The sequence below is a fragment of the Loxodonta africana genome, chromosome 19 (genome assembly GCF_030014295.1).
Source record: "Loxodonta africana isolate mLoxAfr1 chromosome 19, mLoxAfr1.hap2, whole genome shotgun sequence".
NCBI classification, from domain to species: Eukaryota; Metazoa; Chordata; class Mammalia; order Proboscidea; family Elephantidae; genus Loxodonta; species Loxodonta africana.
This window is the reverse complement of record NC_087360.1, coordinates 46,129,655-46,156,056: the sequence shown is the minus strand read 5'-3', so window position 1 is coordinate 46,156,056 and position 26,402 is coordinate 46,129,655. Positions and strand designations below refer to the sequence as shown.

The 26,402-nt window shown below is 44.2% G+C and overlaps 1 protein-coding gene across 2 annotated transcripts; it reads right to left on the bottom strand.

Moving 5' to 3' along the window:
- Positions 1 to 270: 270 nt before the first annotated feature.
- Positions 271 to 21,920, bottom strand: TRIM35 (tripartite motif containing 35). Of its 2 annotated transcripts, none has more exons than XM_064272660.1 (6): positions 21,405 to 21,920; positions 13,257 to 13,352; positions 7,829 to 8,059; positions 4,013 to 4,032; positions 3,076 to 3,194; positions 271 to 2,481 (listed from the first exon to the last, which is right to left on the bottom strand). In XM_064272660.1, exons 1-6 carry the CDS (start codon positions 21,837 to 21,839, stop codon positions 1,904 to 1,906), a joined length of 1,479 nt encoding a protein of 492 aa, XP_064128730.1. In that variant the 5' UTR covers positions 21,840 to 21,920; the 3' UTR covers positions 271 to 1,903. The 2 variants fall into 2 exon arrangements, with proteins under 2 accessions (XP_064128730.1, XP_003412413.1); XM_003412365.4 differs by having other exon boundaries at positions 4,013 to 4,035; positions 21,405 to 21,919.
- Positions 21,921 to 26,402: the final 4,482 nt, after the last annotated feature.

Genomic DNA, 26,402 nt, shown 5'->3' with positions numbered 1-26,402 from the left:
CTGACCTTTTGGTTACCAGCCAGGCTCTCAACCACTGTAGCAGGAAGGAAAGATGAGCAAGAGCAAGTTTAAAAAACAAAAAAACTTCTTTTCCAAAATTCCACAAATAAAGTCCCTGGTGAGACTTCACATATTTTAGATGTTGTGCTGGTCATTTAAAAACAAACTTAAAATCCGTCTTAGAAAGTGCAATTCAGAAGCTATGAGGTGATCTTTAATGCTGTTGCTTACTAAAACAATAAAGGGAAAATAGCAAAAGAAAAAGTGGGGTTAAGCTCAAATTTCAATTTTATTTTTTAAAAACAGGCCTAGGCTATCCAAATTATCCTAAAAAAAAACTCTGCCGACATCTAAAATAGAAATTAAAAAGAAATTTAAAACATTGGTTATAGCTAACAAAATAATTCCAGGTCAAGTTCATTATACAGAAAGATTTTATGGACCAGATAAATATTTTATAGTAGAGGCCTCACATTGGCCTCAGATGCGTAAACTTCTCTGAGTCTGAGAGCCTTCAGATGGGGCATGCCCTCACCAGTTCATTCCACTACTCCCCGTTTATACTTGGCCCTCTTCACAGTGACATTTCCTACTAGTCTCTCCCTGTGACCCCTACTTTTTAGTCTAACCACTATAGACAGCACATTGGTAACCAATGTACAGGACCTGAATCATACTGTCTGAAATGTCAGTTTTTGTGAACTGTGGAGCACAGACAGGAGTGGGGATGCTGAGCCCTTGGTCAGGAATGTGGCCCCAGTTATAACACTGTGTCTACGGGAAAGCATTTCCTTTACAGTGCTGCTTCCAGGACACAATCAATTGACAATTAGAAACTATCGGTAGGCATCTGTAGAAAAAAAAGGCTCAAGTCCAAGTCTATAGGCACCAGGAAGAAAGAAATCGGGAGGAAAACCCAAGGAAGTGGCAGAGCAAGAGGCTCGGGATGAGGCAGGTTGAGGTAAGCAAAGGCGAGGGGGGCAGCGGAGGGCCGAGGACACAGCACCCACTCACTCCACAGCACCACCTCAGACCACATCTTCCCTTTCCTTTCTTCCTAACTGAAAAGGTCCCCCTTCCCTTCTTTTCTCCTTTCTAAGAATTAATCAGAGGCATTTCCTCCACAGCCTTGACAGACTGACATCTGCTAGACCAACTATCTCATTTGAAGATGAGAAAAATGATGCCCAGAGAGGGAACGGGTTTAAGGCCACAGTTGTACACATTCTGTTTTTAAGTGCCTTGGAAGTCATACAACTGTAACTAGAGAAATCAGAGCTGATCTGGTGGGTAGCCTTGCCTCCCCAGTGGAGAACCCCAGGGAGGTTGTAGAGCACAGTTTTAAAATACTGATAAAAAGCAACAGGAAAGCTTAGCCCTGAGTCCTGCCCCAAGCCATGGCACGGTTCCACTCTAGAAGCAAAAATTCACCCGAGAGGTGTCAGAATTAGCCCACATCCTTAAAAGTGCCACTGACTGTAGGGAAGAACCTGGGCCCAGCAAGGCACCTCCTGATGACTCCAAACCCAATGCTGTACAGTCAGTTACGACTCCCAGCAACCTCCTGTGTCACAGAGTAGAACTGCTTCATAAGGTTTTTTTGGCTGTAATCTTTATGACAGCAGTTTGCCAGGCCTTTCTTGTGTGGCACTGCTGGGTGGGTATGAACCACCAGACTTTAGACGCTCAGTGCAAACTGTTTTGTGACACCCAGGGGCTTGTGTGTAGAGAAAGAACCAAAAATGAAGACAGAGGCTTGGGGTCTGGAGTCACAGAGAAGGATAAGATAAAGAGTAGGAAGATCCCTGGCCAGAAGGTGGGTAGCAGAGAGGTACTGAGGTGAATGCCGGCACTAGGACGAAAAAGGCCATGAAAGGAGACCTGGATGGTACCCAGCCCAGCCTCAGTCGTCCAGCTCTTCCCTGACAGTGATGCGCAGGGGGCAGATGCGCAGAGGCTCTGGTGGCCCGTCCACTTGCATGCCCCCCAGGTAGAAGTAGGGCCGCACCTCCCCAAAGCGGGCATGGAAGGTATAGAGATGGCAGTGGCGCTCAGCGTCATAGAAGGACAGCTCGCCCTCCTCACACTCCAGCTCCACTCGCAGGCGGCGCGGGATGCCCAGGACCAGGGGAGGCGTGGACGGGTCTGAGGTCATGCAGTGGTCCCCCTCCACCCCCTGCGTGCGGCACATGTACCAGAAGCCGGAGCGGGTGTCGTGGTAACAGCTGTGTGAGTGTCCTTCTGTATTGGCATCCTGGCGCACCCGCATCACACCCACCCGCCAGCTCTGCAGCCCCCCCAGGTCAACCTCCCAGGCGTGGGAACCCTGAGAAAAGACACAAGAGCCCAGCAGACAGGGCGCCGAGGAGAAGCGCTCTGGGTTTTCCACTTGAACCCGGTAGCCGTGGTTGGTGACGCTGGTGAGGTCATCCGAGACAGAGAGCCAGCCAGCTGCCGTGTTGGGATCGAAGCTGAAGGGCACTGAGAGCAGAGAGGAAAAGCAGGAGAGAGGGGATCAGCAAATCTCACATTCCCTCCCTCTGGCATGCCAGCTGACGTCTCCATCCCCCCAAAATGGACAACTATAACCTGCGTGGCCCCGATCCAGGGAGGGTACAGCCCTGGCTGAGGAGCAGGGGCATCTTAGGAAAGCACAGGACACTCCTCTGGGTCACTAACACTTCTCCCTGTAAAGCCATGACATAGAGACTCATGTGACCTGGGTCACCTTGGGAGAGGTAGGTGATCCTGAAAATAAAAGGCTTCTGAGGACTGAGGAGGTCTTTCATTGTATCTACAATAGGAATCTGAATAGAGAGGAAGTCAGATTCTCTTCCTAAAGAGGTGGAAGGGTCAGAACTCAAAGAATAGGTTCTGCTGGGAGGGGTGTGAGCAGTGAGGGCAAGGACTGGAGCAGTAGCAGGACGATGGGGCCTGCTGAGAAGAAAGTGGCTTAGAGGAGGGGTGTGAGGTGATGGGGACCTGGAAGAAATGAGTTCAGCTGCCTCTCTGCCCAGCAGGAAGTGCTTCCCTCCCAGCCTATAGCACCTACCCTGACCCCCCACCCCAACTCACCAGATTCAACAGACATGCTCATCTTCTTCCAGACGCGGTACTGCAGGGAGTCCAGGTACTTACAGATGTCGATCAGCATGCCGGGCTGGACGGGTTCTGGTTCCATGGTGCAGAAGAGGCTGGGAAAGGAGAAACGGACATGGCGGGCAGGGCTCACCTGGATCTTGGCCTAAGTGGGGACAAGTGGGAACAGGGAACAGGACTTGTTCCTTGCCTCAGGTCTAAATTTCCTGGCCACCTTCCCCAAGACAAACTTGGACTGGGCTCTGCTGGGAAATGAACCGGAAACAAACTGGGCTGCTACCTCCACCAGGGATTCAGTCTGAGGACCTGCCCTGCCCCAGGTGGGGTAAATATAAGTATGAGGTTCTCAGGCAGAAACCACACTTCCGTATTCCCCCATAAGATGGCTGAGTTGGATGGGGCCTTAAGGGTCATCTAGTCCAACAGTTCCAGTTGCTGCTTGAACCCCCAGCAAATTGTTATCCAGCCTTTGCTTGAATACCTCTAAGCACTCACTTCTGCCCAAAGGACTCTTTACCATTTTTGGACAGTTCTGCCTGAAACAAAGTTCTTCCTTATTCATCCCTGTGAACCCAGCAACGGTAAACACAGACTAGTGTGCATTGAGGCTCTCAGAGCGGGGGCTGACAAATGAGTCGAAATGAGAAGCATGAGTTAAGTACAGGAGAGCGCTCTCTCTTCCCTTATGGTTGATGGTGGCCCTCCACACTCAGGAGGACTGTGTGTTCCAGTACAAAGTCAGAATGGGAATGCCTTGAAAGAAGGACTCTCTCTAGGTGCCAGCCCCCACCATTCCTCTTGTGCTGTACCCAGCTTACTTCATACCTGCCTGGCCCCTGGAGCCACTGGAGACTATGCCCTGGTATTTCTGCCTGCTCTTCCCCCGATCCCTCAACCAGCCTTGGCAACTTACCGTCGTTTTCGGCTCTTGTGCTTCTGAAAGACAGAAAAACCACAGAGACAAAAACACAGACAGACAGGCACACACACACACACAGAAAAAAAAAACTTGTGAGTTTCTGAACTCAAAAGGAGTCTTGGTTCGTGGATGGAAGATTTAATAGTGTTAAAATGGCAATACTCCCCATGTTAATCTATAAATTCCATGCAATCCCTAGCAAAATTCCAGCTCACTTTGTTGGAGAAATTGACAAGCTGATTCTAAAATTTACGTGGATATTCAAGAATCCAAGAGTCAAAACAATCTTGGAAAAGACGAACAAAGTTAGAGGACTCACACTTTCCATTTTCAAAACTTACTGCAAAGCAACACTATACATATATACATAGTTCAATGGAATAGAATTCAAGTCCAGAAATAAACCTTCAAATTTGCTGTCAATTGATTTTTGACAAGGGTGCCAAGACAATTCAATGGGAAAAAAATAGTCTTTTCAACAAATGGTGCTGGAACAACTGGATATCCACATATAAAAGAACGAAGTTGGACCCCTACCTCACACTATATATAAAAATTAACTCAAGATTCATCAAAGACCTAAATTTAAGAGTTAAGACTATAAGACTCTTTGAAGAACACAAAGATGTAAATTTTCATGACCTTGGACTAGGAAATGGTTTCTTAGATAAAAAACCAAAAGAAAAAATAACATGTACTTTATCAAAATTAAAAGCTTTTGTGTTTCAAAGGACACCATCAGGAAAGGGAAAAAAAATAACGCACAGAATGGGAGAAAATGTTTGCAGTCCCTGACTTATGACATATTTGAGTTACGACAAACTGCACTTAGGACCATCTTTTTTTTTGTACATCTTACCGTTAGTAATATGTACTATACACAATGGTGTAGTGCATAATTTGCTGATGTTTTTATTCTCAGATGTTCACTCGCAGATGTTCAAAGATTGAGTTTATAAAGATAATGATAATAAAAACAATAATAATGAAAACTAAAAAAAAAAGAGGTATTTGACTTACATGAGAACCAACTTATGGCAGTCATCGAAACAGAACCCTGTCATAAGTCAGGGACCACCTGTAAATCATGTATCTGATAATGATTTGCATCTAGACTATATATCAAAAAAACTCTTGCAACTCAATAACAAAAAGACAAACAGCCCAATTTAAAAATGGGCAAAGGATCTGAATAGGTAGTTCTTCAAAGAATGAATGGCCAAAAGGTATATGAAAGATGATCAATATCATTAGCCATCAAGGAAATACAAATGAAAACCACAATGAGATACCACTTCATACCCACTAAAAAAAAGGATGGTTAAATTTTAAAAGACAGATAATAACAAGTGTTGATAAAAAAAAAGAATATGGAGAAATCAGGACCCTCATACATGCCTAGTAGGAACATAAACTAGTGCAGCCACTTTGGAAAAGTCTGACTGTTCCTCAAAAGGTTAAACATAGAGTTGTCATATGACCCAGCAATTCCATTCCTAGGTATATACCTAAGAGAACTTAAAACACATGCCCACAAAAAACCTATACACACATATTCATAGCATTATTCACAGTAGCCAAGAAGTTGAAATAACTCAAATATCAACTGATAAATAGATTTAAAAAATGCAGTATACTCCTTAAGGGGGTCCTGGTGGTACAGCGGTTAAGAGCTTGGCTGCTAACCAAAAGGTTGGTTCAAATCCACCAGCCATTCCTTGGAAATCCTACGGGGCAGTTCTACTGTATCCTATAGGGTCGCTGTGAGTCAGAATCGACTCAAGAGCAATGAGTTTGGTTTTTATACCCATTAAGGAGCCCCTTTATCAGATGATGGATATTTGGGTTTTTTCTACTTCTTGGCTACTGTGAATAATGCTGCTATGAATATTGTGTACAGGGTTTTATGCGGGCATATGTTTTAATTTCTCTTAGGTATATACCTAGGAATGGAATTGCTGGGTCATAGGGCAACTCTGGAAACCCTGGTGACGTAGTGGTTAAGTGCTACGGCTGCTAACCAAAGGGTCAGCAGTTTGAATCCACCAGGCGCTCCTTGGAAACTCTATGGTGCAGTTCTACTCTGTCCTGTAGGGTCGCTATGAGTCAGAATCGACTTGACTACACCGGGTTCTGGGTTTTATGGCAACTCTATGTTTAACCTTCTGAGGAACAGCCAGACTTTTCCAAAGCAACTTGCACTAGTTTACATTTCCACCAGCAATGTATGAGGGTTCTGATTTCTCCACATTCTTATCAACACTTGTTATTACCAGTCTTTTAAAATTTAACCATCATTGGGTTTTTTTTTTTTTTTTTTTTTTTGGTTAGTGGGTAGGAAGTATCTCATTGTGGTTTTCACAGGTAAATGGAAAAATGAAATGTAGTATACTCATTAAGAATCCCTGGTGGTGCAGTGGTTAAAGCATTCAGCTGCCTAACTGAAAAGTTGGAGGTTCGAACCCACCAGCTGCTCCATAGGAGAAAGATGTGGCAGTCTGCTTCCATAAAGACTTACAGCCTTGGAAACCCTATGGGGCAGTTCTACCCTGTCCTACAGGGTTGCTATGAGTAGGGATCAACTCGATGACAGTGAGTTTGGTTTTTGTTTTTGTTTTTGGATTAGTATACCCATTCAATCAATGGGATATTATTTGGCATAAAAGGAATGAAGTACTTATACATGGATGAACCTTGTGAAAGAAGTCATTCACAAAAGGTCATATATCATATGCTTCCATTTATATGAAATGTCCAGAGTAGGCAAATCCATAGAGATAGAAAGTAGGTTAGTGGTTGCCAGAGGCTAGGGGAAGAGAAGAATGGAGAGTGACTTTTAACGGATACAGGGCTTCTCTCTGGGGTGATGAAAATGTCATAAACTTGATTGTGGTGATGGCTGTACAACTCTATGAATATACTAAAGCCACTGGACTGCACACTTTAAATGGATGAATTGTGTGATATGTGAATATATCTCAGTTTAAAAAAAAAAAAAAAAAGAAGTCATAAAATAATTCCTGAAAGCACATCTGAAAGCACATCTGAGTATTGAACAAGATAACGCTCCCAATATCCTAACCAGAAGTAGCAACGGGTCTGGCTCTTAGAACCTACCAAATGATTTTACAATCACAGGTAATTCAGAGACAGGAGACATCATGTTCAGGGCCTTTTATATGCTAAGATCTCACGAAGGCCCTACAAGGATATGACATCCTGTCTTAGCAAACAAATGTCCATGTCCCTTCCCACTCTGCTCTACAAAGACTCCCCTTTCCAGAGTGACCAGCTGTTTTCCAAGTTGAGGAGATAGCTCTCTATCTTGACCAGTTTCCAAACCAGCTTTCAAATTACGGAAACTTCTCCATAAAGACCCAATGACTCATGGGGGCAAAATGAAGTCAATAAAAAGGGGTGAGGGAATAAATCGACTTTTTTTTTTTTAAAAGACAGAATGGAGTCATCTTTAAAAAAAAAAAATTAGAGAATACCACCACATCATATTTAAATAAAGAATTAAATAATTGAATAGTTTTAAAATACTCCAATTATATTAAGGAGAGATGAGAGAAGACACAGTGAGAGAAAGAAAGAAGAAAAAAACAAAAGAGACTCTCAAGGAACTCTGACCTGATTAAAATCTTTTAGCCTCTTTATACAAGCAGAGCACCTCATCTGTAAGTTGCTCCCAGCCACTGTCCGGGAAGCTACCAGAAGCCTGGATCAGCCAGGGCTGATAGTCTGCAGCTCTCGCTGGTTCCTGAACATCCGCCCCCAGTCCCTGGAACTAGGACAATGACTCCTTACCATGAGAAAAGACACATCGTCTTCCTTCATCTCCATCTGCAGCCGCTCAATTTCACGTGCCAGAGCCTCTGTCTCTTGTGCAAGCTGCTTCATCTTCTCCTCTGCCAGAAGCTGCTTCTGCCTCGCCTCCTCGGTCATGGTGTCCAGGATGGCCTGCTCCTCCACCCTCAGGAACTCTCGAAGCTTGTCAAACTCCTGCCGGATTCGACCTTCCAGCCAGGCAGCCTCTACCTATGGCAGACAGCGAGAGGGAGCTGAGGGCCCTCAAGTCACAGAAGGTCAGACACTGAATCTTATGATCACCTAGCACAGATTTTTAGTACAGGAACGCTAATTTCAAAAAAAATCCTATGTAGAACTCCAACGGATAAAATATGGGGTAGTATTTTATTAGTACAAATCTGTTAAGTTCAAATTTAAAATGGGAAAGTCAAGCAGCATAATGAAATTGTTTTGATAAACTGAAAAATAAAATAAAACAAAATCACCATCTACAGATGACAACTGTAGTCCTATAACACCCTCAAAGTGTAATGTTCTGAGTCTTCAACAGTAGCAAGAAAAATACTTAATGACAGAAATAAATTGTTACAAATACTAACGATTTTAAAAAATATTTGTCTTCCAATCTCAGGGCTTCAAATTTGTTTGATCCAGAGGCTTTCTACAACAGTAGAAAAAGTATTTATTTTAAATAATTACTTACTTTAAAATAAATCATTAATAGCATGCAGAAGTAACAACAAAAAGCACAGATAAAGTTTAACAAAGCCATAAATGCATGCAAAGAAAAAGAGAAAGAACGTTTCTCATCTTGGAATGAGAAAGACCTTTCTTAGCATAATATAAAGCTGAGGAGCCCTGAAGAAAGAATGAGATAACTGAATACATACAGAATGAGATAATTAAATACAAAAGTAAGAAGTTCTGTGTGATAAGAGACTATTAACAAAGTTAAACACATAAATAAAATTCATGACCACTACTGGAAAAACAACTCAAAATATGTGTTCTATAAGGGCGGGGGTTTGGGGACTATGGCTTCAGGGGTCATCTAAGTCGATTGGCAAAAGAAATTCTATTAAGAAAACATTCTGCATCCCACTTTGAAGTGTGGCGTCTGGGGTCTTAAGTGCTAACGAGCAGCCATCTAAGATGCATCAATTGGTCTCAACCCACCTGGATCAAAGGAGAATGAAGATCACCAAGGTCACAAGGTAATTATGAGCCCAAGAGACAGAAAGAGCCACATGAACTAGAGACTACATCATCCTGAGACCAGAAGAACTAGACAGTGCCCGGCCATAACCGATGACTGCCCTGACAGGGAGCACAACAGAGAACCCCTGCGGGGGCAGGAGAACAGTGGGATGCAGACCCCAAATTCTCATAAAAAGACCAGACTTAATGGTCTGACTAAGACTAGAAGAATCCCGGCAGTCATGGTCCCCATGCCTTCTGTTGGCCCAGGACAGGAACCATTTCCGAAGCCAACTCAGCAGACATGGATTGGACTGGACAATGGGTTGGAGAGAGATGCTGATGAGGAGTGAGCTACTTGCATCAGGTGGACACTTGAGACTATGTTGGCATCTCCTGTCTGGAGGGGAGATGGGAGGGTACAGGGCGTTAGAAAGTGGCAAAACGGTCACGAAAGGAGAGACTGGAAGGAGGGAGCGGGCTGACTCATTAGGGGGAGAGTAAGTGGGAGTATGTAGTAAGGTGTATGTAAGTTTATATGTGAGAGACTGACTTGATTTGTAAACTTTCACTTAAAGCACAATAAAAATTATTAAAAAAAAATGTGCTCTAGCAATGCAGGTTAGTAATCACATTTTTGGATTGAAAGTTTAAGATATATACTTATGGCTTGGACAATATGATGACAAAATGACTCCCTGAAAAAATGAAAATGACAAAAAAGAAGTAAAAAATTAATTTATTGAAAAAGAAATGATGAACTAGGAAAAATATGTACAGCACATATAACAGACTCATCATTTTGAATATACAAAGCACTCTTATGAATCCACTAGGAGAAAAACAAACATCCCAAGAAAAAAAGAATGTGACTTGTCATTCTCAGAGAAAAGCAAATGGCTGTTACACGTGTGAAATGATCAATAATCAAATACACGCAAATGAGAACAGACAGCATTGTTGAAATATCAGGCTGGCAAATATTAAGTAAAAGACTGATAATGTTTAGTGTTAGAGTAAAATCTAGGATGATTCCTATTACAATGGAACATAAAGAACAGAAAAGCCAGCAAGTGAAAAATAAACCCTAGTCACCTGCACTGTTGGCAATGACAGCCTCACAATACACGAGTAAATATCAAAACCTTCACTCTACTCATCAAGCTGGATTAGTTGAATTTAAGAGGATATTAATCAACCTGGGATCCTTAGAGTCTTCACATCTAACCATGTTACCCTTTGCTTCAGCAAATAGTTGCCTTTTGGGGGACATCTAAGTTAATTGGCATAATAAAGTGTGTGAAGAAAATGTTCTGCATCCCACTTTGGTGAGTGGCGTCTGGGGTCTTAAAAGCCTGCTAGCTGGCATCTAAGATGCATCAGCTGGTCCCTTTCCACCTGGAGGAAAGGAGAATGAAGAAAACCAAATACCCAAGGAAAATATTAGTCCAGGAGACTGAAGGACCACATAAACCAAAGACTCCACCAGCCTGAGACCAGAACTAAATGGTGCCCAGCTACTACCAGTGACCACCCTGACAGGGAACACAACAGAGAGTCCTGGATGGAGCAGGAGAAAAGTGTGGAGCTGAACTCAAATTCACATAAAAAGACCAGACTTCATGGTCTCCCAGAGACTGGAGGAACCCCCGAAACTATGGCCCCTAGATACTCTGTTAACCCAGAACTGAAATCTTCCTGAAGCTCACTCTTTAGACAAAGATTAGACAGGACTATAAAACAAAAAATAGTACACGTGAAGAGTATGCTTCTTAGTTCAATCAGATACATGAGACCAAATGGGTGGATCCTGTCTGGAGGCAGGATGAAAAGGCAGGAAGGGACAGGAACTGATTGAATGGACACAGGGAACCTGGGGTAGAAAGGGGGAGTATGCTGTCACATTGTAGGGATTGCAACTAATGTCATAAAACAATATGTGTATAATTTTTGCATTGGAAATTAACTTGAGCTGTAAACTTTCACCTAAAGCACAATTTAAAAAAAGCTGCTTCTTGCTGTTGCTGTTGTTAGCTGCCATGGACTCGGCCCCCAGCTCATGGCAACCCAGTGTACAACAGGATCGAACTGTCGTGGACCACCAGGTTTTCACTGGCTGATTTGGGAAACAGATTGCCAGGCCTTTCTTCCTAGTCAGTTTAGTCTATAAGCTTTACTGAAACTTCTTCCGCAACACAGCAACATGTAAGTCCACACTGACAGAAGGGTGGTAGCTGCACATGATGTGTACTGGCCAGGAATCGAACCTGGCTCTCCCGCATGGAAGGTGAGAATTCTACCACTGAACCACCACTGTCCCCCAGCAAAAAGCTCAGAGTTCCACCATGACTGGATGGGCAGACAGGTCGCTACAACATGGACAAACATGGACAGACTCCTTACATGTCAAGCCAGTCCCATGGCTTTGGCCACAAACGAAATTCATTAGAAGTACAGAAATGAGGCTCTACAATTCCCTGGCCACCACTGAAAAAAAGAACTCAAAATGTGAGCTCTAGCACTGAAGGCGTGTTCTGCTGAAAGTCCACTATATGTTTACAGCTGACAATATAATGATAAAATGGCTCACTGAAAAAGTGAAAAATGTCATCTCTCAAACTGGCTTTATGATCTCTAAGGCATCAGCAATGAGAAGACTAACATTTGATGAACGAGTTCTCTGTTACTCCCTTCATACACATTAACTTATCTGAATGTTTAAAAGATCCTGTTGTTGTTATTGGGTGCTGTGGAGTCGATTCCACCTCATAACGACCCCATGTAAAAGGGATGAGGAGATTAGCTTGGAGGGATTGAAGGATCTGCCTGAAGCGCCAGGCTTGGTGTGCTCTGAGGCTTCTGCCTGGCTCCTCAACATATTGCAATCCTTTTACTCTGTTCCACCAGGTCTGGGGCTCTGATGGAAATTCCTTGGCCAGCTGTTAATGAGGCTCTCTCTTAAGCCTAATCCTCTTCTGTGTACACACGAACACTGCTGGCTACTGCAAGCCCTTTTGGGCAGAGCCCAGCAGCCCGGGCAGGCATGTCTCCTCTATGGTTGTGAGGGCCAAGTGAGCAGTAATTACTAGAAGCAACAGCCTCAAGAAGTGACAGACCACAGCCAGGACAAACAGTGAGAAACCAGGCTGCCAATCAAAACAGGACTCAAATGAAGAGAGGGTACCAAGGTATAACAATGTGAGAGAGGACAGAGGGGAGCCAATTCATTCATTCAACTAACACACATTTATTGATCACCTCTTATATGCCAAGAACTCTTCTAGATACTGGGTACTGTGCCCTGCTTTCCTTACATTCTAATACAAAAATAGAAAATAGAAAAAAGATAATTATAGGTAATGAGCGTTATGAAGACAATAAACAGGGAGATATGATAAAGACTGAAGGGGAAGGTTACTTAGGCTGGGTTGATCGAGAAAAGCTTCTCAGAAAGGACATCTGAGCTGAGATTGTAATGACAGAGATGCTAACCAGGGGAGGATCTGAGAAGTCTCCAAGGGGCTCACCTTGTTTAAGTGTGGCAGGCAGAGACTGCTGAAGGGGCAGGCAGGAGGCCATGGTAAGCAGTCTGGATTTTATTCTGGGTGTGACAGGAAGCCACAGGGAAGTTTTAAGCAGAGGGGTGAAATAATCAATGCATTTTTCTAAAAGACCCCTCCAGTCCCTAGAGGGAGGGTTGCGAAGCATGAGGGGATGCATGTAGCCCAGTCAGGAGGCTACTGCAGGAGTCCTGGTGAAAGACCACGGCGACCTGGACAGGGATGGTAGCCATGGATACGGAGAGTGCTAGACAGGCATGGTATATTTTGGAGACAGAGGGACAGGATTGCAGATGGCGTGACCATGGGCAGTGACAGGAGAAGAGGAATCACTAATGACTCCCAGGTCATGGTTAGCTTGAACAAATGGGTAAATGGTGAAGCATGGCACATGCTGAAAGTTATTCTTCAGCCATAGTGCAGAGGGCTTTGTTGGCTTTTTAAGCCACTCTCCTGGCTGCTGGCATGGGCATGCCCACGTCTTTAAAGGGGCCAAGGCAGAGTAGACACAGACAGCTTCAGAAGGCCCAGCTCTACAAGGCCGTTGGAGCTGAGAAGTGCAGACTCTGCACCTATGGTCACCTCGTGGGTGACTCAGTCACACCTTCACCTCTTCCCGACTTCCCTGGGGTCCCCAGCCTCCCTACTCAGCCTGAGCCCTCACTTACCTGATTGTGCTTGGCGATGGCCTCATAGGAGCGCCGCATAGCCCAGAAGGCCTTCGCTTTCTCCCGCAGTGCATGCTCCATGTTTCTACACTTGGCCTAATGGGAATGAACCAGATGGAAGCAAAAAGGCAAGTTAGGGCTGGAGACCAGGTCAGACAGCACAGCCACACCACATTTACACTGGAATTCCCACCTTAACATCAGTACAATGCAACGACATTTACTAAGCCTGGTATGTGCCATGCACTGTAGGGCACAGCTGAATAGTAAGTACAATTCCTGGCCTAGAAGCCAAAGTTTACAGCATCCAGGGCCCTATCCTCTAGCCCAGCCCCTTTATCTCACACCTGGTATAGATGGGGAGACAGGGCATCGGCAGTAAAGGGATCTGTTATTTCTCAAGTTGATCACATTATAGCACAGAAAGGCATCCTGCTTGGGCAAAGCTGGTCCAGGCTGTACTGTGAATCCCTGAGCTGTGAGCGGGGCTGCAGAGTTGGTATGGTCACAGGCTCCCAGCTCTACTTTCTAAACTGAACTGGTTTGCAGTCACTACTAACCAGGTCTGATTATAGGGTGATTCAGTTATTTCACAGAGGGTACAGTTATTCCCAAGAAAGCAGCAATTAAGAAATCAAATGACGTATTGCATTGGGCAAATCTGCTGCAAAAGACCTCTTTAAAGCATTAAAAAGCAAAGACTATGGTGTGTCTGGCTCAAGCCACGGTCTTTTCAATCATCTCGTACGCACACAAAAGCTGGATAAAGAAAAAGGAAGACAGAAGAACTGATGCACTCGAACTGTGGTGTTGGCAAAAAATACTGCATGTACTGTGGACTGCCAGAAGAAATATAACCAGATGGTTCCTTAGAAGTGAGGATGACAAGACTTGGACTTGTTTACTTTAGACACAGCATCAGGAAAGACCAATCACTAGGAAAGGACATCATGTTTGGTAGCGAGCCAACAAAAACAAGGGAATCCCTCAATGAGATGGGTCAATATAACAGCCACAACAAAGAACTCAAACACACCAATGGTCATGAAGATGGCACAGGACTGTACAACATTTCATTCTGTTACACTTGGGGTTGCCATGAGTTAGTTGCCATGCAATTTAATGGCAACTAACAATAGTTATTTCCATGAGTCCTTACCTAAACTACATGTCCACCCTTACCTCTGCCTTATTCCAATATTCTAATATTGCTTGAATCATGTGAAAAATCTTAATCAGCAAATTCAAGTATTTTTTGTTTAGTAAAGTTTGTTTTTTTATTTTAATTATTGATTCTTATCTTCTCGGTCTACTTGAAAAACTACTATATGCTTTAAGTTGGATTCCTACTTTTTGTATCTAAGACCTATCATATTCTCTCCATCTTTATCCTTTTCTCTCTACATTCTGAGAAAGTGTTTCGAAATCTTCTTTGGAGAAATAGTAAAAATAACTCTAATAGCATTAATGGTGGTGCAAATGGTTAAGCACTCAACTACTAGCTGAAAGATTGGTGCTTCAAAACCACCCAGAAGTGCCTCAGGAGACAGGCCTGGTGGTCTGCTTTCAAAAGGTCACAGCCTTGAAAACTCTATAGAACAGTTCTACTCTGCAACACATGGGGTCACCATGAGTCAGAATTGACTCAATGGCAGCTAATAATAACAACATCATGGCACCCAGTGCTGGGGCCACATAACTCAGAAGCCTCAGTAAACACTGGTCCGTAAGGCTCCATCCCTCCCCCTGGTTACGGGCCTTGCCAAAAAAAAAGCAGGTGATAAATGTTCTTTGGTGCAACTGTTAATCTGGGTAGGGCCTGGCCTATAAGCCAGGGAACAGGGATGGGGACGAGTAGTTGGGAAAAGAGGGAAAGAAGTGAAAAGAGGAAGACTTTTGAGGTGGCTTAAGAGGTACCTGGAACACCCTTAGGTTAGATTTGGCCAGACTGATTCTAAGAAGGCAATCCCAGAAGGAGAAGGAAGTGCTGGGGCTGAGGAAGGAAAAGGCTGGAAGGTAGAGAATGGCCATCATGTCAATCCCATGGGATGGATGAAAAAGGGACCTGGACAAAGCAGTTTGGAGGCCAGGACCGGGTGGGGCTTCAGGGTAGGTCTCATGTTGAAGATGCAAGCCAGCATCACAGCAGAGAGAGAATGGTGGACTGGAGTCAGCAGCCTGGGCTCTAACCCTAGTGTACCACTCTAATGTCCTGTGACTAGAACGAGTCACTGCATTTCTGCAAGTCTCAGCTTTCTCCTCAGTAAAATGTAATCATCTCCTTACAGACCCCTGGAGGGCCTGGCCTGTGTATTTGTGACATCTGCAAGTTTTCTGTGAGCGTTCTAAATTAGTGTTCTCGCTTAATCATAATCTAAAAAAAATACTAAGATAAACCTCTTCTAAGTCACCTTCTAAACAGAGAGCTGATACATGCTTTCAGTTCCTACAACTTCTGCACTGGCATCTGTATGTTGTTAACAACTAACCTGACACCAGGCTCTACTCCTTTAATTGTACTGGCCTAATAATTTTTTTTTTTTTTAATAAGAAAAGAACAGAAACATACTTAACAGGTAAAGGATGTGCTAGAACCAAATGAAGGCCAATTATGTCACATGATTGTTTCACAGTTCTTAAACAATTTTGGGAAATTTTGGCCGGCGAACCAAGCAATCACTTGAAACAGGGGAAACAGGGAAATCAAAAGTGTCTTTGCCCAGACTTAATGGTCTGACTGAGACTAGAAGGACCCTGGTGGTCATGGCCCCCAGACCTTCTATTGGTCCAGGATAGGAACCATTCCCAAAGCCAACTCTTCAGACATGGATTGGACTGGACAATGGGTTGGAGAGGGATGCTGGTGAGGAGTGAGCTTCTTGGATCAGGTGGACACTTAAGACTATGTTGGCATCTCCTGCCTGGAGGGGAGATGAGAGGATGGAGGGGGTTAGAAGCTGGTGAAATGGACACGAAAAGAGAGAGTGGAGGGAGAGAGTGGGCTGTCTCATTAGGGGGAGAGTAACTGGGAGTGTGTAGCAAGGTGTACATGGGTTTTTGTGAGAGACTGACTTGATTTGTAAACTTTCACTTAAAGCACAACAAAAATTATTTAAAAAAAAAAAAAAGTTTCTTTGCCAGAGAAGACCCAGCTACCTAGGAGCAGCAACTTATTAGTTCCAGCAATGTAAGACCTTGTAATTAATATTTTAACTAGAATTTGACTGACTTTAGTTTTGTGTGTATTTAACTTGTATACTCTCTTTGGTCTCATTGCTTATATGTGGTATAAGCAAAAGGAAGTTATACTAGTGTAGTGTTTGTACGTATAAAGTAATAAAACAACTGAAGTCATTGTGTTGCCCTATTTCTTCCTTTAAGATGAGTGTGTACATTGGTCAAGTTTGAGAAACCCTTTTAGTTCTAACACTTCTTTAAAGCTCTGGATTAAACACTTAGGGTGATGTTCTGAAATCTCATCAGTCCCTCCCATGGGGCCCCGCTGCACTTAGGACAAGACCCCCGATCCTCAATGTGCCCATCAGTGCCCTGCAGCATCAGGACTACCACATTTCTCCTTCAGGATGCCTCTGTTATTGCAACCAGCCCCTGTTCCCCAGGTGTAACATTCTGCCAACACTCCCTGCCCCACCATCGCTGTGGCTGCTGCCTTTTCATGGAGCTAACTCCTTCTGAGCCTTAAGGTCTCTGGGAAGTCACTTCCTCAGAGACTCTTTCCTGTGCCCCACCAGACCAGATCAGGCCTCCCTGTTATAATCATGCAAATGTCACAGTCTGAAACTAATCCATGTCTATCTGATTCCATGAAGGCAGAGGGTAGGACTGTCCTGTTCTCTACTGGATCCCCCGTACCTCACACTGTGCCTGGCATGTAGTAGATACTCAATAAATAGCTGCTGTCAGTATCCCCACCCACACCCTGATCAGCTCTCCACACGGCTTCCAGAACAGGGTAAGTTTTACCCTTAGAGAAGCTTCCCTCAGAGTCCACGAGCCAGAGTGGGAGCTGAACAAGGCCCCCGGTGAATTCTGGAGCTACTTGCTCTGTGACTTTGAATGAGTTACTTAACCTCTCTGAGACTTAATTTCATTGTCTGTAAAATTGGGATAATAGTACCTAACTGGCAGGCTGAATAACCGCCCCCAAAGTGGCCCATATCCTAATCCCGGGAATCTGTGACTACACACACACACACACACACACACACACACACACCTGTTGCCGCTGAGTCGATTCCAACTTACAGTGACCCTACAGATCCTATAGCAACTTTACAGGAGAGAGTAGAACTGCCCCCATGGAGTTTCCAAGGAGCACCCAGTGGATTTGAACTGCTGACCTTTTCAGTGAGCAGCCATATCACTTAACCACTACTCCACCAGGGTTTCCGAACCTGTGACTATGTTACCTTAAATGGCAGGAGGGGCTTTGCATATGAAATTAAGGTAAGGATCTTGAGATGGGAGATTATCTTGGATTATCTGGTCAGGCCCAATGTAATCACCAGGGTCCCTGTTAGAGGCAGGGGGTAGAGTTAGGGTCATTGAAGGTCATGTGATGAGGAATGCAGAAGTTGGAAGGATGTACTTTCAAGACAAGGGAAGGGGCCTCTAGAAGCTGGAAATAACAAGGAAATGGATTCTCCCCTAGAGCTTCCAACACCTTGACAGTAGGAATTCTGACCGCCCAAACTCTAATAAAAAGTTTTTGTTGTTTTAAACCACTCCACTAAAAAATCCATTGCCATCAAGTCGATTCTGACTCATAGTGACCGTAGATGTTTGTGGTAACTTGTTACAGCAGCAATAATAAACTTTTGTGAGGATTTAAATTTGGTGACACTTGTAAACACTTAAAAGCACTTACACACACACACACCTGTTGCTACTGCGTTGATTCCAACTCATAACGACCCTTTAGGACAGAGTAGAACTGCCCCATACGGTTTCCAAGGAGTGGCTGGTAGATTCGAACTGTTGACCTTTTGGTTACCAGCTGAGCTCTTAACCACTGCACTACCAGGGCTCCGTAAAAGCACCTAGCACTTGTTAAGCGTTAAAAAAGCCCTAGCTGGTATGATGGTTAAGATTGTGTGTCAACTTAGCTGGGTCAGGATTCTCAGTGTTTGTATGTGATCACTCCCATGATAGTATCTGCTATGAGTAGCTGATCAGTTGAAAGGGAGTTTCCTTGGGAGCATAGCCTGCATCTGAATATAAGCAGATGTTCCGGCTTTTTGCTTGCTCTTGATCCTACGGCTGCCTCCTGTTCGTCTGACCTCTGGTTCTTGGGACTTGAGCTATCAGTTTATCTGCTGATCTTGGGATTTGTCCATTTTCACAGCCAGTAAGCAGAGCCCTGCTCTTCAACCTGCCAATCTTGGGCTCGCCAGCCCCTGCAGCTATGTGAATCAGGAGAAGCCTTTCGGTCTTCCCTGCCAATCCTGGGATTTGTTGATATTCACAGCCTGTGAGCAAGAGCCCTACTTTCTGACCTGCCAATTTTGGGCTCTTCAGCCCCTGCAGCTACATGAATCAGGAGAAGCCTCTATCCTAATCCAGACTTGGGACATTCCAACCTCTACAATCATGTGAGCCATTTCTTTGATATAAATCTCTCTCTATATATATTTACATGCTTTACTGGCTTTGCTTCTCTAGAGAACCCAGCCTAAAACAGCTGGTATGATTATTTTTCCTGGGTTCCTCATATAGTTGCCCAAGTAATCTTCCTAAAGCACACATCTCATCACAAAATCCTCTATTTAAAATCTCTTAGGCCTCCTCATTGCACACTGGAAACCCCCCTCTGAGCTAGCCCTTCTCACCTCTGGAGCCTTTCCATACCACTTGCTCTCCCCGCCCCCCACCTACCCTCCAATCACACAGACTACAACCTGTAAGTCACAGATTCTGCTACACATTCTAAACAGTCTCTGTGGCTTTGTGAAGAATGCACTTGCCCTCCACTCCCCATTCATCGCTCTTCCGTATTTTCTTGATGGCAATTATTACCACTTGAATTTATCACGTCTATTTACTGTCTGTCTGGCTTCTCCCCAAGAAATATGAGCTCCATGAGGCAAGGGGCCTGTCGGTTGACCTCTGCAGCCTCAGCACCCAGAATAGGTCCTGGGACACGATGGGCACTCAGTGCATATGTGCCTAATAAGTGAGTGAATTCCACCCTGCTTCAGGCTGATTCCATCATCTTGTATTCTCCTCAGATCTTTTGGGCCTGGACTACTCCCAATCTCCTCAGATATCACCCTTCAACTGCTCCCTACAGTCTTCAGGGTAAAAGCTGAGCCTCCAGGCTCCCTGGCTCCTCTTCCCTCACCATCCCTACTCTAAGCAATTGTTGTCAAGTTGATTCAGACATATGGTGACCCCATGTGTATCAAAGTAGAATTGTGCTCCATAGAGTTTTCAATGGCTGATTTTTCAGAAGTAGATCTCCAGGTCTTTCTTCAGAGGCACTTCTGAATGGACTTAAAGCACATTAACCGTTTGCACCACCCAGGGACTCCATCCCCATTCTAAGTACTTGGAAGTTCCCCTGTGCCTGGAAACTCAGGCTTCCCCGCTTTTGGATTCTTACATATGCTGTTGTCTCTGACCGAAATACTTTCCTTCATCCCCTTCACCTAGCTAACACTTCCTCATCCCTCAGGTCTCTGCTTGAAGCTCCTTGAGGGTAGGAATTGCTGTCTATCTCATCTTCTGCAATATCTCTGGCACCTGGCAATACAAGGCACCTGCTGAATAAACAGAAAGCTGTCTTTAGATCACAATATACCTCCCTGGTGCCTGGTTTCACTGTTCTTGAACCCTTGCTTGGCCCCAACCTGTGGCCTTTGCCTTAGTACTCTTGGTCTTGACCCCTGCCCATGTCCTTATCTGTACCTCCCCAGGCCCACAGGGATTAATCATGGCTTGATCCATGGTTCCCCCACTAGTTTACTTCAGGTCTCCCAAATCAGTATCCAGCACATCTGCCTTGTCCTAAAGCTCCTCCAAGTGTCCGGTGTCTGGAAACTAGGCATTGGGTTCTTAAATTGCCTCCTTTTCAGTACACTCAGCTTCTCACCAGTGTTTTCCAAGCTGTGAGCAGTCCCATTTATTAGTATGGGGTGAAATAAATTTAGTGTTTCACAACCTGCATATTTAAAAAAATAAAATAAAATAGAAACAGAAAATGTCAGAGTACGATGGACGTTTTCACAAAACTTTTGTTGCGAACAATACGTATGTATGTGTGTTTTGGGTCACGATGTGAAATGTATTTTTTACTATGGGCTAAGGTCAAAATTTTGAAAAATCCTGAGTTAGGCTAACCCTTATTTTTTGATCATTCTCCCATACTCCACCAAAGAATTCTCCAGGTTACTTTTGCCTATAAATTGCCCCTTGGTTTACTTATAGCCACTGGAACTCTAGACACTGGGATGCTGAGAAAGTGACCCAGAATAATCAGCTGGCTGGAGCCAGAGGCCTCCCATAGCTGTGTATGTCCGTACACTGTCAGATCAGGAAGTAGGTGACCGATTTTAGATCTTAAGGCTCCATATACCTGGCCAGGTCTTGGCGCCCTCCTCCACCTCTAAATAGAGTGTGCCAAGTTCAAGGCTTCCGGGACATTACCCACATGACTGTGCTTCTCACAGGGGTATGGGCCACACCCCGCTGGCATAAAGAGATTCAAGGCCTAAACCCATCAGAAGCAGGGTTGTCTTGAAAACATCAGGTAACCCCAGCTCTCACTTCCGGTTTACATTCTCTCTGCTCCCATCTCGGCCCCCTGGGCTGGCCTTGACAACACAGCAGCCTCTGTAGGTAACCAGAGTCGGGAAAGCGGGTGTCCTGAGGAGGCACCAACAAGCCGGGAGCAGAAGAGGAGACGGAAGGCTGGACTGGCGGACGTGGTGTCAGGACGTTGGGTTCCGGTCCTGGCTCCGCCACCACGTGTGCGCTCCGGTGATCGCCAGCTCTGTCTGGTCTGGGCGTACTCTGGGCACTCACATGCACGCACTGTCCCGGCTGACCAGACCTCGGCCAAGCGCCGGTTCAGGTCTACCGTTCTGGACGCTGGGCCCGCGCCCACCTCCCGCACACTGCTGATCTTACCCGAAAGTCATGAGCAGTATCCTTCACTGGCTGCACGCGGTGCCCCTGGTGCCGGGGGTCAGCTTGGCACGAGCAGCACAGCAGCTCCTTGTCCTCGAAGCAAAAGAGATTGAACTGGGCGCGATGCAGGCGGCAGAGGCGCGGGGATCGGTGCCCGGTCCAGCGCGCGCCCTCAGCCTCCTCTCGCAGCAACTTCTCCACCAGGTTGTTGAGGGTGTGGTTGGTGCGGAGGTCGGCAGGGGACGCGCGGTCCTTGCAAACTGGACAGGTGGGCGCCACCTGCACCTCCCAGCTGCGGGTCACGCACATGCGGCAGAAGTTGTGCCCGCAGCGCAGAGTGACGGCGTCGCGGAAGGGGTCGTAGCAGATCGCGCACAGCAGCTCCTCCTTGAAGGAGCGGGAAGGCCCGGGGGACGCGGCGGGGCTCGGCTCCATCTCAGGGGCCGCGGGCCCAAGCGCCGGCAACTTTCGTTCTTCCACTCGGCTCGCTGCTTGCAGCCCCCCGATGGGCGGTGCCAAGTCCCCTGAAAGATGAGTGACAGCGGCGCTGGCCAGTCCTGCGGGGCGCGGTCGGGCGGCTCCTCCCCAGTTCCGGTCGGCCCAGGAAACCCCGGAAGGCCTGGGCGGGACCGGAGTGCCTGGTAGTCCCCGCGTGGTCCGATTCCAGCCAATGCTAGCGGGCGGGGCAGGCCAGTTTAGGAAAGGAGAAAAAATCAACTGTGCTGGTAGGTACTTCCCTGCTTTTGGAAACCTACTTCCGATTTGAAATGGAAATGAAGTCTAGGAACCCTTGCCGTAACCAGTCAGAAATCTCGGGCGGGCTTGGTGGCAGAAGCCAGAACTTGAAGCTTCCTTGTTCCCAAGCAGAGGCTTGGTCTTAAAGCGCCCTTAGAATCTTCATTATTTAAGATTTTATAGTGCGTTTTCAAAGACATGTCTCTGCTCTTGCGTTGTTTGTTTACTTATTTTGGCCGGTCTTACCCTGGCCCACTGAAAAAAGGAGAAAAGGGATGAGGGAAGGAGGTATTGCGAAGACCCGACTCTTGTCTGTGGTTGAAAAAGTGTACAAGTCATAATCTTTAAAAATCTATGTTCTCATCTGTAAAATGACCATACTATCTCCAAGAGATATGAGGATTAAAGTGAAGAAAAAATGGAACGTGCTCATGACATTAGGCAGGCTCCCATTAAAACAGATTAGGGCTTCTGCAAAGATAGCTATGGGAACCAGAATCTAGGCTGAATTCTTGCGTGGTATTGTGGGCGGGAATCCCTCCAACTCCCAATTCCTTAGTTTTTTCACTTTACAGTATTCAGATGGAGGACTCCTTTTCCCCTAACGCGCTTCGCGTCTGTTCTCCACAGGAGAACAATGGAGACAGCCCTCCATAGGTCTCTGCTGTATTTTGTGAGCAGAAGCACTGACTGCCTTTTCCAAGGATGTTTCTGTGGTGAACAGAATTACTCCAGGCTTTCAGTTCTTCAGGTAGGCTTAGCATCCATTATAAAGGATTCGGTTTCTCTAAACTCAGGGTTCCTCCCTGCACGTGTTAAATTCACCTGACCCTCATCAGATAGCTTGGAAATTGGGGGCTCTGGAAACTGGCCCACATGATGATACTCTGACGACTGCTATTGCTGTGAGTAATAAACTGTCTTTTGATGCTGACCCAGGAGTCTCATGTCTTTTACCAGCATCCATTGAGATTGTGGCAGGCTAACCTCTTAGCTTGCAAGCAGGGTAAAATCTCAGACCCTTTAGAGTTCTTAAGAATTTCCTTCCAAACATTTCCTCAAAATAGTCCTTTCCCCCACGTGTCAAAGGGATGAATTTCACTAGTTCTTACTGCCCTCTTCAGTGTTTCTTATATGTAGCTAAAAGCATAGATTCCTGGGCTCGCTTCGGATTAATTTACCTCTTCGGTGGGAGAAACCCAGGAATCTGCATTCATACTTGGCTCTCCAAATGATTCTTAGGCACATTTAAGTTTGAATACCTTTGTTCCAGCTCTAGTCCAGGTCTCCAGTTACAGCTGTTTGTTTCAGAAATTAGTCCTAGAGACAATATCCAAAAAGCCCACAAGATGGGACTAATAACCTCACTCTACAGTTGCCACCCTGGAAATCTTGTCTCCTCTAGTCGTGTTCTCTTATCTGTGTGTCCCAGTTGCTCTCTGAATCGATCTGTCTTGCTATCTATGTATTTCATTCTGTTCTTACATGATTTTCCTTATTTGTTTTATTTTTATCATACTCTCTCTGAGTGGGGCCACAAACAAAAACAAGGGTGAAGAGTAGAAATTAACATTTTGTTTTGAGTAGAACACAAAAGTTAACATTAAACCAGTAAGGTTCTCTGGTCTTTCTAGAAATCAGAAAAAGACTTGGTTCCATTCCAAGCTCCACCACTAACCCAGAGCATGACCTCGGGCAAATTATTTCACTTTTCTTACTTCCATTTCCTCAGCCATAAAGGAGAGATGGAACTAATTGCTCCAAGTCCTTTCCAGTTCAGACACTCTGAAATTGTTGTATCTTTTGCATGATTTCAGTAAAGAGGGAGACTAAGACTTAGCTAGAGACCAGGGCAGACAGAGATCTTGGTGACTATAACCGATCAGTTCCCAACTTCAGTTTCTCTTTCAGTGAGAAGGACTTTCTTCAGAGGACTCTGAAGTTCAGGGCCTCTGTATACTAAAACTACAGGCAGTCCCCAGATTATGAATGAGTTCTGTTCCTAAATCTGTCTTTAAGTCTCATTTATACGTAAATCGGAAGAGTTCGGTATGGTTTGTATCTAATGTGAGTTCGTCAAATGTTTGTCTTAGTATATAGTAAACAGTGTACCTTTCTATGCACAAAAAACATTAGAGAAACCCTTCCGGATACACAAAAATATCTTTAACATAAAATACAATAATAATAATGTTTTGATGCACACTGCAAAGTAGCACCCGCTTGAATTTATGAAACATTGTATGTACCTCAAATTTGTAATATAATAGGCTTTACGGGAGTTGGTTCGTAACTACAGATTGTACCCCGGGACTGCCTGTACTACAGAAGCCTGCTCACAGTTCTTGCTGCCTCTAACTTCCCTCAAACATTCCTGCCGGTCACTGCTAGATTTCCAAACCCCGTACCGTCATCATGTAAATTTATGTAAGGTGTGATAACTTATTAAACATGTCAGGAAAAGCAATTCCTACATGCAGAGAGAAGAGGAAGAAATGCCTCCACCCCCCCTTAAAAGCAGTGAATTAGAAAGAGGCTGCTGCAAATAAAACGGAGAGATCATTAGATTAGGTAAAAAATAATAAAAATAAAAATGACTGTATGCCTCCTAAAAGAAACCCACTTTAAATATAAGGTGTCCATGGGTGGTGCAAACAGTTGACATGTTCAGCTGCTAACTTACCTCTTTTCTGTAGCCCATTTTAGTGGAAAATATTTACATTTTCCTTCTCTGACAGGTTTCTGCCTTATACAGGTTCTGACTTTCGCAGGTTTTACTGTAATTATTTAAGACAAACACTAATGACAGAAAATTATTTGATGAAATTAAATCCTTAAATAGTTGGTTTCTGAAAATGTAAGTGCTCCTCTGGAAGTTTTGAAATACATAAAAGCAAATAATCCACAAAATGTGGTACCAGATTTATGGGCTGCCCTAAGAATTTTACTTATGCTACTGGTGGCATATGCTAGTTGGAAAAGTTTTAATAAACTAAAATTACTAAAACTTAACTGAGATCTAATTTGACAAAGGACAGCTTGAAATCTCTTACTATCTTAGTAATTGAAAATAGCATAGTCCAAAAACTAAATCTTAAATGGTTCAAATTTTTGCAGATTTAAAAGCAAGAATTTTTTTTTTCAGAAAACAGTCTTTTTTAAGAGTTTCTTATATGTAGTTACTTATACAATTATACATGTTTGTATTTTGTTTTGATTATTATGTTTTTAACAAGAACAATTGTGCCTTTTTTCTGTACGTACCAGTTATAATCAGGGGCTGACCGCCCATATGTTTATTTTTGTTTCATAATAGTTGTAATAATAATAATGATGATGTGATCACTAAAGAAAATGTGATTTTTTATACTTGATGTAATCTGTGTACAATACTTTACTTGTATATGTGTTTTCAATATTTATTTCTTACTTCGTTGTTTAGTTATCTAGTACTCCTGTAACAGAAATACCACAAATGAGTGGCTTTAACAGACATTTATTTTCTCACAATTAAGAAGCAAGAAGTCCAAATTCAGGGTGCCGGCTCTAGGAGGGGAATCTTTCTGGGCTGTGGGGGAAAGTCCTTGCTCTTTGGAGCTTCTTTCTGTTCCTGGTCAATCTTCATGTGGGTTGGCATCTACCTTCCCTCATGTTTGCTTTTTTGCTGCTGCTTAATCTGCTTTTCTATGTCAAAAAAGATTGATTTAAGACACACCCTACACTAATACTGACTCATTAACATAAGAAAACCTATTCCCAACTACGGGGCTAGGGGTTAGGATTTACTCCACGTATTTTGGGGGAGCACAAATCAATCATAACAGTCACTAAGCATATTTTTGTTACTTTATTTTTCTCCTTTGTCAATTTGTATTTGAAATAAAGTAAACAAATAAGTAGACTTTTTTTCTGGGGCTGTTATATTAAAGGGAGACACAGACACTCTCTGTCTGGGCTGTGAAAATATCTTCATGAGGCCCTCATTGAAGCTGATTTTCCATGTTTCTGAAATTTATCTTTAAGCACTCAATTATTTTATTTCAAACATTTGAAAAGAAATTTGCCTGAAAATAGATGCTTTTTTTTCTTTAGGGTAAAGGATGTAGAATATAATTTAAACTTTTCTTCATGATTTATCAAAATAGACAATAATTACTGTTCTGTGCTGGGTAATAAAGTGATGTCCTCAGGAGTTAATGAAGTATGTATAGGACTGTTGGTCTCTGTTCATTCAGTAAAAAGCCACAGATGCCTGCATTTTGA